Here is a 14,288-nt window from a genome sequence, read left to right on the forward strand (position 1 = left end):
GATTTAATTCCAAATCTGATCAGTCAGTTTAAGAGAACAATGTATTGTTCTAATAAATTATTGAAAGAATTTTAGTTTTGTCCTTTAAATAAGCAGAAAATTGATCGGAACAAATGTAACTTTTCGTTCTATAAGTGAAAGTCTCAGGAATCTTCTCTGCCAAATCAATAAATTTAAAAATGCAGTTATATTGTCAGACTCCAAAGCAGCTATTCTATCAATAGTCTCTAGACACACACCTTCATCTCAAATAGCAGAAATAAATAAAATGCTCTCTCAATTAATAACACTCGATAAAAGAATTGTATTCCAATGGATACCATCCCATTGTGGAATCCTGGGAAACGAGAATGCGGATGCATTAGCAAAGAAGGGCAGCACTGCTACTTACAGACCTGTTACTAAATCTACGTATTACTCTGTGAAAAGATTTATTAAATCTACATACTTAGACTTCAACAAACAAAATTTGATAACACAATCTCAAGGGAAAAAATGGAACTCTCTGAATCAGAATCCACAGTTGATTCCCGATTTACCACGATAATCGTCTGTAGCTGCATTTAGATTGGCAACAGGCCATGACTGTTTGGCCAAGCATCTGCATAGAATTGGAATATATCAGTCTCCTAACTGTCCATTGTGCAACTCAAATCAAGAAATGGATTCAGAACATCTCAAAATCTGTGCGTTAGTGGCTAACCATGACAATATCTTTGGAAAATATTGGAGTGCAAGAGGTCAAATGACTTTACTGTCAAACACCTGGCATTAGAAAACAACAATAACAACTTTTCGTTCTGCAAATAAATTTTTAAATGTTACATTTGTTTGGATCAAATTTCTGCATATTTAAAGAACAACTAAAATTCTTTCAATCATTTATTATAATACACTACTTTCTTAAATTTGATGATAGACTTGGAATTAAATCAAAGGTTTTCCCGAAACATGCAATGAAATGTTTCGTATAAAACAATTTTTATCTCGGAAAGGAAGCAAAAACCAGAAAAATTGTATTAAACTTTTTTTTTTTTTAATCTCAAAGAATAACTTCCTAAAATTAATGACATTACTTTACGGTTCATTCTGTATACCTGATTCTTCTCGACATGATGCAGTTGCAAAATTTCGAATGCTAACTGATGTTTGAGATGGGCAGGGCATGTAGCACGCATGGGCGAATCCAGAAATGCATATAGAGTGTTAGTTGGGAGGCTGGCGGGAAAAAGACCTTTGGGGAGGCCGAGATGTAGATGGGAAGATAATATTAAAATGGATTTGAGGGAGGTGGGATATGATGATAGAGACTGGATTAATCTTGCTCAGGATAGGGACCGATGGCGGGCTTATGTGAGGGCGGCAATGAACCTCCGGGTTCCTTAAAAGCCAGTAAGTAAGTGAGTAAGTAAGTAACTGGCCATGACAGTTTAGCAGCACACCTGTTTAAAATTGGGATTTTTAGTTTACCAAAATACATCCTGTGTAACCTAGAAAACTCTGATGAATCAAGAACATCTACGAAAATGTCCAGTTTTGGCGTCAAATCTTCTGGATTCGGACTCTAAATTATACTGGGAAGCTAGAAGGCGAATGGAGAACTTCCAAGTGCCTGGGCAATAGATACTATTACTGCTATTTCAGTATATTTTGAAGTGAATATGGTTTGTTCATAGTTTCGTCACTATAATATTAAAAATATAATTTTTTATTGTTCACATGCTTTTCTTTTTTTTTTTCTTTTTTTTTTTTTTACTGGGTTATTTTATGACGCTGTATCAACATCTAGGTTATTTAGCGTCTGAATGACATGAAGCTGATAATGCCAGTGAAATGAGTCCGGGGTCCAGCACCGAAAGTTATCCAGCATTTGCTCCTATTGGGTTGAGGAAAAACCCCGGAAAAAACCTCAACCAGGTAACTTGACCCGACCGGGATTCGAACCCGGGCCACCTGGTTTCGCAGCCAGACGCACTGACCGTTACTCCACAGGTGTGGACACATGCTTTTCATTTCAGTGATTAGGTTCTTATATTTCACGATCTGAATATTTTTATAAAACATATATTTGAAGAAATTGCAATATCATATTTTATTATTCATGTTTATACAGCCAGTGCTGACATACTGCGGAGAAATTTTAATTACTTCACCTTTCATAAACGAAATAGAATATGTTCAAAACCAAGCTCTCAGACTCATTACTGGTGGAATCAAAACAACTTCAATAGATTCTATGAGATTCCTCACTAATATTAACAGTATCAAAATGACAATAGAAGAAAAAGCACTGATTCAATATGAAAAACTTATCAGATTACCAGGAAACAATTGGCATTCATACAGTTCTCTCTGTAGATTGAAAACTCAAAAAAGTTTCATATCCATTGTTCAAGAATTAAAACAGAAAATCAATATCCCGAATTTAAAAGAAAACATACAAATTGTTGTTGTTGTTGTTTTCTAATGCCAGGCGTTTGACAATAAAGTCATTTGACCTCTTGCACTCCAATATTTTTCAAAGATATTATCATGACCAGCCACTGAAGCACAGATTTTGAGGTGTTCCGAATCCATTTCTTGGTTTGAGTTGCACAATGGACAGTTAGGGGACTGATATATTCCAATTCTATGCAGGTGTTTGGCCAAACATGGCCTGTTGCCAATCTGAAACTTACAAATTAAACCAACCCTTTAACTCTATTAAATATGGAATATAATCTAAACTTAACAGAAGAAATACTGAAATCAGAAGTAAACACTGAAATACTGAAACAATTGTCTTTAGAGACAATTAATGTTAGGTACCCTCCACAAAACTGGCTTCATTTATACACTGACGGATCCTTGATCTCCAGAGAACAAGGTGCCAGTGCAGGTGTTACGTGCTGTCTCTTCTCACTTTATAGATCTCTTGGGTATGGAACAACAAGTTTTGATGGTGAAATCATTGCAATAAGTGAAAGTCTCAGGAATCTTCTATGCCACATCAATAAATTTAAGAATGTAGTTATATTGTCAGACTCCAAAGCAGCTATTCTATCAATCATCTCTAAACACACACCTTCATCTCAAACAGCAGAAATAACTAAAATCCTCTCTCAATTAATATCACTCAATAAAAGAATTGTATTCCAATGGATACCATCCCATTGTGGAATCCTGGGAAACGAGAATGGGATGCTTTAGCAAAGAAGGGCAGCACTGCTACTTACAGACCTGTTACTAAATCTACGTATTACTCTGTGAAGAGATTTATTAAATCTACATACTTAAACTTCAACAAACAAAATTTGATAACACAATCCCAAGTGAAAAAATGGAACTCTCTGAATGAAAATCCACAGTTAATTCCCGATTTACCACGAAAATTGTCTGTAGCTGCATTTAGATTGGCAACAGGCCATGATTGTTTGGCTAAACACCTGCATAGATTTGGAATATATCAGTCCCCTAACTGCCCATTGTGCAACTCAAACCAAGAAATGGATTCGGAACACCTCAAAATCTGTGCTTCATTGGCTGGCCATGATATTATCTTTGAAAAATATTGGAGTGCAAGAGGTCAAATGACTTTATTGTCAAACGCCTGGCATTAGAAAACAACAACAACATTTTATTATGCATAATCCATTTCTGTGCCTCATATTATGTTAGGTATGGTCATCAAATCTACCATACACTTCTACTACTACTAATACTACATTGCTATTTATGAGTGCTGAAATTTTAATTGCGGAAGAAAATTTCTTTTTCAACTTTTTATGACATTTCCTTTTTATTTCGTGAATTTAATATTGAACATACAAGGTTTTCTTAGAGACAACCAAAAGAATTTTGTTTCATTTTTATAACTAAGAGTTGATAATAATAGAATTATATTTTGTCATATTGTTACAACAGAAAAAGAAGAAACACCGAGACAAAAAACGTGACAAAGACAAGGAGCTGCAGGCTAGCTTGATGGTAGCCTGCCTCAAGAGACTGCTGCCTGTTGGTCTGAACCTCTTTGCTGGCAGAGAACAAGAACTGGTTCAACACTGCAAGGATCGCTTCCTTAGGGTAAAATATTTTAACATTTAATTACCAGAAATTTAAACTCTTGTACTTTTGAATTTCTTAAATTTAATTACTTAATTCAAACTGTCATACTCTTACATAAACTTAATGGAATAAAATATGTGTGCGAATAGAACTCTATACAGTAAGTTACGTATTATTTGATTATTCTTCCTTATTCACAATTAATGACAGTATTTTAAGCATAAACATTTCTGTTGTTATCCTTGCTCCATCTTCTGTGGTAACACTATGAACTTTTTTATTTCGCCTCTTTCTTTTCTGCTTAAATCCGAGTTGATGTTGATGAAACGCCATCTTTGTTAAATTTTCTGTTAAAATAACTTCAATGCTTAATTAGACTTTAATGGATGTTCATGAAACTGGCCCTATACTTTGTAGGAATAACAAGGGTATTGACAATAATGCTGAAGTATTTTTTAATTTCTTATTAAAATTAATTACTGCTTTTGTTTTAGAAAATGCCCGAGAGTGAAATCATGGAATTCGCCAATACACAACTCACCCTACCTGATAAAATTGATCCAGCTGATGAAATGTCATGGCAGCATTATCTGTACTCTAAACTTGGTCAGAAGAAAACTGATGAGGAAGGAAAGCCTATAAAAATAGAAGATGTTGTTGAGCGCATTGTTGCCATGTCAAAAGTACTGTATGGGCTACATATGGTGAGTGAATTGCTATATCATACATAGTGTTGACTGCTTGAAGTATAATTTTTCATATAAAATATAGTTTCAGTACCTAAGTAGCATAATTTTATTGCTTGTAGAGAAGGGTGTATATATCTAGATCTTGAACAATAATATGCAATATGCATGCACATCTGTCATTATGGAACCTAACAGTGAACAAAAGATGGTGATAGAAAAAAAATCATAGTTTTGTTAATTGATTATTTTATTCATGAAATTGATAATCACAATTTATTTATTTATCTTAATACGAGAGATACTGGCAAAAAAACAATAAGAGTCAATGCAAGAGTTAAAAGTTTGCAATTCTTAAATGAATAGCGTACAACTGAAAATAGTCTTATAATTTACAATTGACATAACCTTCTGGCTCATTTAAGTAATTTTAATAGCATTTGTTTCAATCTTAATCCTAAATATTTAAGATTTTAAAGTAAACCGCATAATGTAAATTGCTTTGAAGTGAATCAAAATTGTTGCAGTTTTATCCAGTATTTGCCACAAAGATTAAAAAAATACTATTGAATGTGTGTCATTGAATTTTGTTGCCTCATTATCCTGTAAACACTATTTCTGTGAAGATTTTACAAACTGGAAAAACAAAATGAGTGGCAGATAACTTTTTATCGATGATTGGTACAATTCCATATGGAGAATTTTTATTTAGTCGGTTTCAATATATTACGTGTGGAAGTAAAATTGACTTAGGTCCAGAAAATAATTAGTACCACCAATTCCCATTACTTTCATATTTCCAATAATAAAAATAATAATATTAATACTTTGCTTGTATTAGGTTAGAAAATAAATGAATTGTGTATTTAAAAATAATGTTGCTTATGGTGAAAATTCTGTTCCCTGAACCTTTTATTTCTTTATAATTTTGCTTCTTATTTTATATTTCATTCTGCTATGCTGTTTCTCCTGGTTGGTTCCTATATCTGATAGGCCATAAGTTTTCAACAGAGGGGTGAACTCACCCCTTAACTGAACTTGTACACTTTGACAGTGAACTACCTCGGCACGGTCCCACTTTATTATTTCCTTGTGTAGATTGACCACCCCCAGCAACAAAGTAAAGGCAGCTATCGTTCAGTTGTTTCCACGCAGAGGAAGCGTGCTGTCATTGCCTGCTTCCGACAAACATCACTGCATTCTCTGCCAAGGTATAAGTAAAAACCATGAAATGTACTTGTGCCAGTGTAGAGCTTGCCCTTGTTTGTTTTGTTTTTACTTTTTTACAAACTTCACAATGTGTCCTTGAATATAAGTTGTACAGAGTAGCAGGTTTGACACAGAGACTAACTAATTTCTAACGTATAATTAACAAGAATGTTTATTTCCACATTTTTCTTACATCTGTAACAAAATAAATACCACTAAGAGCCTGAGTACTTGCGTTTTAACTGCGTCTTATTTTTCTTTAAAAAATGCTCCAAGTGTGGATTATAATTTAAGCTACTGCTTTCTCAAAAAAACGTCAAAGAAAATATTATTTGTAATGGAGTATAATGTTAAATATTTGCTAACATATAAATAGAGCATAAATTGCACATACTTCATCATACAATTAAAAGTAACGGTAGTTAGATGAAGTACCGGTAGTGAATGTAGAAGGTAATGCAGTACAGTATTTTACTTTTTGTCACTGTTTTTAAGATTATTACATTTACAAAACTTGGTACCGTACATAATAGTTATATTTTAAACTTATAAAGTTACACGTTGGTTACAGATGATTTCTCCGTACTATTATTTAAATTAAAATATTGAACATGCAATAAGTCATTTACAGCAAGAAAATGTTTATTAAAGAGGGGAAATAATAGTCTTTCATCATTATCATAATCATCATCATCATCATACTAGGAGACAATGTAGTAATTCCAAATGTAGAAAAGATGACATGGAATTCATAGATTTCCTGTAATTGCTCGCAATTTTAAGTGGTTGGTGGTTGTAGGTTTGGATGTTTGTAGGTTATGATGTGTATGAAATAAATTGAATGATTCCCAGTTCCCGGTCGTATTTCCGAAATCTTTATTCTGAAAACCGTTATTTTCGACTGGTCTTATTTCCGAAAACCCTATTTCCAGCTGTGCCAAATTTCCGAATCTTTTTTTTTCCCGAACGTTTCCTAATTATATTTCCGAAAATTGATATTTCCGAACTATTACATTTTATTTATTATTCATATATCATTTACAGAGTAAATTTTTAAAGTGAATATTGATGCCCCAGTGTTCTCAATTACTCCATCTGACAGTTATCATTATTGTATGTGTCATATTCCCGGACAATACTGCGAATTCTGTTTTGAAGCTGAATCCATTTTTTTTAGGTTGACATCGTATGGTCCGACCCATTCTAAACCCCCGCAGCATCGTTTCGGTATCCCTCTGCTCCTTTTGTAATTTCTGTATTGCTGAGTAGAAGCTCGGGTGTTCCTTTCCTACAACGACCTGAAGTCTGTTGTGGAAACCCTCACTGAGGTTATTGGTCCGGTGTACTGCAGGTCTTCTACATATGGCTCTTGTACCGTTGATATAATTGACGTCGAAGTAATCCACTACTGAGAGAACATCATCATCCACGACGCTATGAAGCTCCCTGAAGTATCGTTTGACGTCTTGCGGAGGGACGTATGCCAGTGCCAGAAGCATGTGTATCTCGATTTTTACATGGCGATCATTTGCATCATTGTAGGTCGCCTGCAGGCCTTCCGCTTGAACACGTTGATAGACCGACTGACTCAAGTAGAAGAAGCCTGCTGTAGTGTGGATGCTAGGAAGAGCTGTATTAATGCTATGTATGATGCACGTGCTGGCAGATTTAATGCGATTGTAAGGTCCTGTGCTTTCTGTACTAGACTACTGTTTGCAGTATCTTTGTATACCGTGCCTGTGCTTTACTACTGAGCAACGAAACGAAACAATGGTGTTTCTGAATCGGAAATAGGGATTCGAAAATCTGTCTATTCGGAACAACTGTTCCATTTCGGAAATACAGCATTCGGAAATAAGAATTTTTGGAAATAAGGCCATTAAAAAATGAAGGTCTTCGGAATAAAGATTTCGAAAATACGACCGGGAACGAAATTGAATATCATTATGTATGATGAATTATTAAGGCGCCCCAACCTCAGAAGTGGGTTACAACTAAGCCACAGCCAGGAGAGAAGACCAGAAATGTCGAAAGACAACCTGGTGGCATTGGATTAAAAAGAAATTTGTATCTTTTATTCTGTGTTGCGGGTTGCATCAGCCCCTTGCCACTAAGGAGCTGTTAGGGTTGCCACATATCTCGATTTAGGCAGGATTCTACTATTTCCCTAGTGGAATCCCGAATCCCGATTAAAGCTATTCGTGATTGGTTAAAAAAATCTCGATTTTGCAGATATTAGAGCATATTTAAACAAATTAGCCTGTATTTCCAGTTCTCCAATATTTTGAGCTATACATTGACTCAAATGGTAACATTAGAAAAGAGGTACAGTAGCCACGATTTATTGTTACTATCGGTTCTACATACAAATATTTCTTCTATAAACATATATATTAACACTGCATTTCTTTGACACTGATAACATACAGCAATCTAGCCAATGACTAATATGTAGGATAATTAGAGATCAGCACAAAAGGTACGGTTGCTCAAGTCAATGTGGAGACTTACAGTGTTGCAAGTTCTTACTCATACTTCATGTAAATAGGATTGCACGTCTCATTCCTCACATGGTGCGATTTATTTGTCGGCAAAACGTGACAACTCTTAAGTCCAGCCATACTGTGCTGCGCTAAGTTTAAAAACAATATCTTCATCAAAGAGTGTTGTTTAGAAATAAGTGACTTGCTGTATGTTAACTATGAGAGCATAGCTCAACTGATGGCAACGGTACTTGCATGGCAATAATTCCCCGAGTTCTTTCGCAGTATTGTTACAATTCACATGTTTAGTAATTTTGTCGTTTTCTCGACACAGAGGAAGGGAAGAGAATGAATCACGTCGTTGTGAGACATGTGTAGCCATCAGGAGTAACCACACCTCACATTAACCTCTTTTTTTTCTTTTCGGAATGTGATCTTCAAATTTTGGTATTTTTTGCATATTTGTTTTTTCAATAAAAATAATTCATTATTAATTTAATGTTTTCCACTCTATTGGAAATTGATTCTATTCCTTACTAAGAGCAGTACGGAGCTCTAAAATTATCCATGGTGGAGGCTGGCGGGCTGCAACTCTTCTCCCTAAGGCATCCCAGGCATGCTCTATAGGATTCATGTCCGGAGACCTCGCTGGCTATCCATATCTTCACTTTCAAGAAATTCATTCACCAGGTTGGCTCAACGTGCACGTGCATTATCGTAATTGTGTTTTATTTCTCTACATGGCCCCCAAGGAAACTTATTTTTTTTATGGTCCTTGTAATTGTGTTCGAGTGGCCAGAATTCGTATAAGCACTTGTTTTGGCATTATTAACATGGTGGAAGAAAAAAAGAAATAGCTTTTTTATCTGCCCCATGAGAATGTTTGCTTGTCAGCTGGCTCTCATCACCGTGAAACAAAACTTCAAGAGAGGATTGCTAGAGAACGAATCGACCTACAACATTCAGATTTTCTTTCTTTCTTAAGTTATAAAAACATTAAATTTAACCTAAAGGGCCTTTAAGCAACCAATCTTATACTCTCTGGGCAGCCTAAGCTGCAATTGTGAAATGAGTACAGTGTTCATATGACTCTTTTGTGCAAAAGAAAAAAAAAAACATGGTATTAGATTCCGGCCAATACAGTATAAAATAATTATTGTTTTTCAAGATGAGTACGCAATGTTAATTTTCTATAGATATAATTTTTCCCTCTTTGGATATCTCAACATCAGCTTTTTTTTGGAGAGAAGAGGAAGCATTAATATACATTTATGATGAAACTGGAGAACGAATACATAAAATAATAATAAAAAAAAAATCTTTTGCTAAATGTGAAACTTTCAGAATTGGTAAAAATAGATAAACATGTTCTGTACTGAATAATGAAGTACAAAATATGAGAAAGTATGTGCAGATTCTATGCTTAGAGAATCTTTAATCACAAAGTATAAAAATTAAACATTTTAAAGGCTAATAACAATGATAAACTATTTCAATACTTTCTGAAAATGTTAATAATTTATCTGTACTGGACATTCAATGCTTCTGATATTAATTTTTTGCAAGAAAACGTGAAACCTATCTCATTACTTCATCTCATTAATGAATTCTATCTTAATACCGGTAATTATTTCTACAGGATGCTTTAAATATATTTTCTTTGTTCGTTATTGAATAAAACATTAAAACCATTAGTATTACATATTAAAATGGTACAGCAAAGTGGTAAGCAAATGTGTAAATTATTTGATTGTGATATTTCCATTTTGAGTTTCAGTTTTTTTTACACACACACACTAAGCTTTTAACTTACTAACATTTATTTCTAATTGAATGAATGTAATTTATAGTAATTTTTATATAAATGAAACTAAAAACAGTACCTATTGTTTGCTATATTTGCTCTTGTCTAATCAGTGATCAGTCTACTTGGTGTATATGTATATGTTTTCATTTGCACTTAATGTTTGTTCCTCTGGCTTTCTTAATTCAATTCTGAATTTTATCTTCTTTGTTTAGTTTTAATCTTAATCTGTTGATGATCTTATAGTACTATTTACAGCCATTATGATTTCTAGTACCTAAATGCTTTAGCGCCATCAACTTTATCCCTAACAGAGTATAAAATTTTAATCATTCTTAGTACAGTACTTTTTCTTAATTTGTATCATATGTAGAATATAATATGTGGTCAAGTTGTTGAAGCCAGTTGCGTGTTCTGCGTCTATCACCATTTTTAATTTGCTTTCAACTGTAACATTACAATATTACAAATACTTCAACGTGTGTTTCAATGGTAAGATTGATGTACTGGTACCAGTATACTACACAAAGTATTATGTTCCGTATTATTTATTATTCCTGATTTCTTGTGTAGTACACCAACAATTCAATTAACAAAATCGATAGTATTCATAAATTTTGTTCGTAAATCTAAAATTTTAATGCGGTAACTAGATGAAGTTATATTTTAAGATATTAGTTTTATGAAAGGCTCTAAAAATTTATTTAATCTAACAAATTACTGCCATTTAATATGTGGGATAAATATTTGCGTGTATTAATTCTAACTCCCGTTCTGTTTGTCTATTTAGTTAATTTGTGATAATTGGTTAATTATTTACTTGGAATAACACCTTTCATTTATTTCGAACTGTTTCCAATATCTGTCTATACACAAAAGATAAAGATACAGGGAAAGAGGGTACTGTGGTAGAAGTATTTATTGCATCAAGTGTCAGTGAAGTAGGGATTGTTTCATAGAACTATTTACCTAGTGGAATCCCGAACCCCGATTAAAATCACTTTCCATATTTCGAGTACCGTAACTTCATTTAGCGATATGATTGCGAAGGAATTAATTTATTATTCACCTTGTAGGATTGTCAGAAATAGGATTACTATCACCTTTCACCCTATTTAAGTCATCGGGAAAAAATTGATTCTACGTCATTATTACTGATACTAATATCTGAAACGCCTGGCTCAGGTAAACTACACGCCCTTCTATTTTCTGTATTGTTCGCCACATTATGACACTCAGGTTTATAAAAGCCAGACACTTCTCCACGAAACATTGTTGGCTGATGTAAGGTAGCCCACGGAACTAAAATCTGTACAAATTACAACAAGTTTATAACATTACAAACAAATAAGCATAGCTATCTCTTTAGAAACAACCTTATCTAACTTCATACCCATTGTTTATTTATATTATTTGTATGTTTGGACAAAATTAAGAATGCAATAATTAAACAAGAAATGGATGTAACTATAGTCCCGTTGCTCTAATTTCCGGCAGCCAATCGCGTTGCAGGTCGGCTACATTTAAACGTGTGCGTCTTGTGATTTGCTGATGAAGACGTTATTCATTTCTTAAGGCTCGATAAATACTTAATATAAATCGCCCGCCATTTTGGCTCTTTCGTTGGCGTTCGCAGAAAGCACACGAAGACGTTATTTGCCACTCAATTATTTGCTGAATTACAGTGTGTTTGATTTATTATCATAGGAGCTACGAAATGATAATGTTTAACGGTGTGGCAAATAAATTCCTCGTATGGTAGCTCGGCAACAAAAGAACAAAAATGGCGAATGATACTACCTATCTAGACTTTATAGAGCCTTGACTTCCTAAGACGTAAGCAAAGAGGAGGAGTCGCGCCGGGAATAACAGCGTCGCGACTATAGGTCCCTTTTGGATGATATTAAAACAAAACAAATGAAATGGTATGGACATGTCAAGAGAATGGAAGAAGACAGGTTACCAGAAGAAGTTATGGAATAGTATCCACCAGGAAACTGGAAATAAGGCAGACCCAAACTTACTTGGTTACCATACAAGGAATTGTTGAAATAATGAGAAGGAAAGGATTAACAGAAGGAGACTTAGAGAACAGAAACAACTGGAAAATAAAGATGGGCTAAATGGATCCAGAAGATGTGATAACATGGTACAAGCAGGAGAATAAGAATATTTGTATGTTTATTTTTATCTTTTTTCATTTTTCTATATACACTTTTGACATTTATATATCACTTATTACGTACATATCACATAGAACAGACACACATTCTAAACAAAGATAACAGCAAACACGCAGACAATAGGCCTATCATATACTGGCACAGATACGTAGACGACATACCGGTACTAATACTATACAAAGGAAACAAAAGACAGATTGAAAACCTACACAAACACATAAACAAAATACATCCGAAACTATACTACACACTAGAAACAGAAAACATCGAATCCATAAATTTCTTAGACATCGCATTACCAAAAACAGACAACAAACGCAAAACAGGAAACCTACCACTACTGTAACACACATACACAACACCTATAATCACAACACAAACACGCAGCATTGCGATCCATGATACACAGACTTATCAACATTCCTATGAACCAACAAGAATATAGCGAAGAAATACACACTATCAAATACATAGCACAGGAAAATGGATACAACCCCAACATAATAGACAACATCATAAGAAAGACTAAATGAAAACAAGAAAACGCCACACAAACATAGGAAAGAAATAAATACATCACACTGACATATGAAAACAAGAACACATACAAAATTGCATCATCATTCAAGAAACTAAAATACAACATTGCTTACAGAACATAGGACACACACAAAAACATCTTAACACACAGACAAGACACACAAATAAACTTAACAGGAGTATACAAACTATCATGCAACAGTTGCAACGATTTCTAGATTGGACAGACTGGAAGATCATTTCAAACACGTTACAAAGACATATCACAGCCATAACCAAATTACACAACAATTCAACCGATGCAGAACACATCACAAACTTCAATCACAGCTACAGTAACATAGACAGTGACATGAAAATACTGCACATTCAGCAAAAAAAAAAAAAAAAAAAAAAAAAAAAAAAAAAAAAAAAAAAAAAAAAACTTGACACCCTAGAACAATATGAAATTTATAAGCATACAAAAACACACCCACATCACATCCTGAACATTCAACTGAATTTCAAAACAGACACACATGAACACATCTTACCACAACAGGAAACCAAAAGATAGCGCAGGATCTCCACTAGGCTTTGGATAATGAAAAACAAGGCTTCGAAACTAGTCAGCCAAGGTAAATCACAGTAAAGAAATTGGAAATTTAATCATTTTATTTTTATCACTGATTAATTTTGGAAAATGAAGAACAATACTTCGAAACTAGTCAGATAGGTAATTTCCTCATATTAAGACAGAGAAGAGTTATAAAGTTGATCAGTGATTATTATAAGTGTTAAAAGTGTATATAGAACAATGAAGTTTATTTTTAGTTATTATTTTTTAGATTTTCGTGCTTGCCACATTGCTATTTCGTATTTCTTGAGAAATAGGTTCTTATTTGAAGTTCTTTCACCACGTAAAAATGTTTAAGTATGTAGATCTAGATTCATTTTCTGGGCTGAGAGGCTGTGGTCTGTTGGTTGGTTTTCTACCAGACGTTTCGTCTGCAACTGCGGCAGACATCTTCAGTGGAGTAGTATCCGAGGTCGCAAAACTCTTCTCGGTGTACCTGAGGCAACTGATCCTGTGGCTGGTTGTGTGGGCGTATTTATAGTGCAACTAGCGGGCCGAGGCCTGTTGTCGCTGCGGTCCGCACCACTTTGTTCACTGCTCCTGTTCTGGGTTCCGTCCTTTTGTTGTAGTGGCTTCTTATCTGTTCAGTTTAGGACCGGGTACCAACACTTGTTTAGCTTTACGCCTTCTTCCTTGCGATTAAAGTTGTTGTCATGTTTATAGATTTCGACCGCTTCTCTATGTAGATGGAGGAAGAAGTGCGTCATCGTGCTCAAGATGTCC

General features: G+C 34.3%; 1 protein-coding gene across 8 annotated transcripts in view; it reads left to right on the forward strand.

The window, feature by feature from the left end:
- The window catches only part of RyR (Ryanodine receptor), a 371,941-nt gene that overhangs the window by 297,514 nt on the left and 60,139 nt on the right, over nucleotides 1-14,288 (forward strand). For 4 of the 8 annotated variants that reach the window (XM_069842181.1, XM_069842183.1, XM_069842185.1 and 1 more), the window contains 3 exons: nucleotides 3,904-4,062; nucleotides 4,539-4,748; nucleotides 5,829-5,941. In XM_069842181.1, coding sequence (XP_069698282.1) covers nucleotides 3,904-4,062; nucleotides 4,539-4,748; nucleotides 5,829-5,941 — 482 coding nt within the window. The remainder of the gene's footprint in view (nucleotides 1-3,903; nucleotides 4,063-4,538; nucleotides 4,749-5,828; nucleotides 5,942-14,288) is intronic. The other 4 variants (XM_069842182.1, XM_069842186.1, XM_069842187.1 and 1 more) reach the window with 1 other exon arrangement.

The sequence above is a fragment of the Periplaneta americana genome, chromosome 12 (genome assembly GCF_040183065.1).
Source record: "Periplaneta americana isolate PAMFEO1 chromosome 12, P.americana_PAMFEO1_priV1, whole genome shotgun sequence".
Lineage (NCBI taxonomy): Eukaryota > Metazoa > Arthropoda > Insecta > Blattodea > Blattidae > Periplaneta > Periplaneta americana.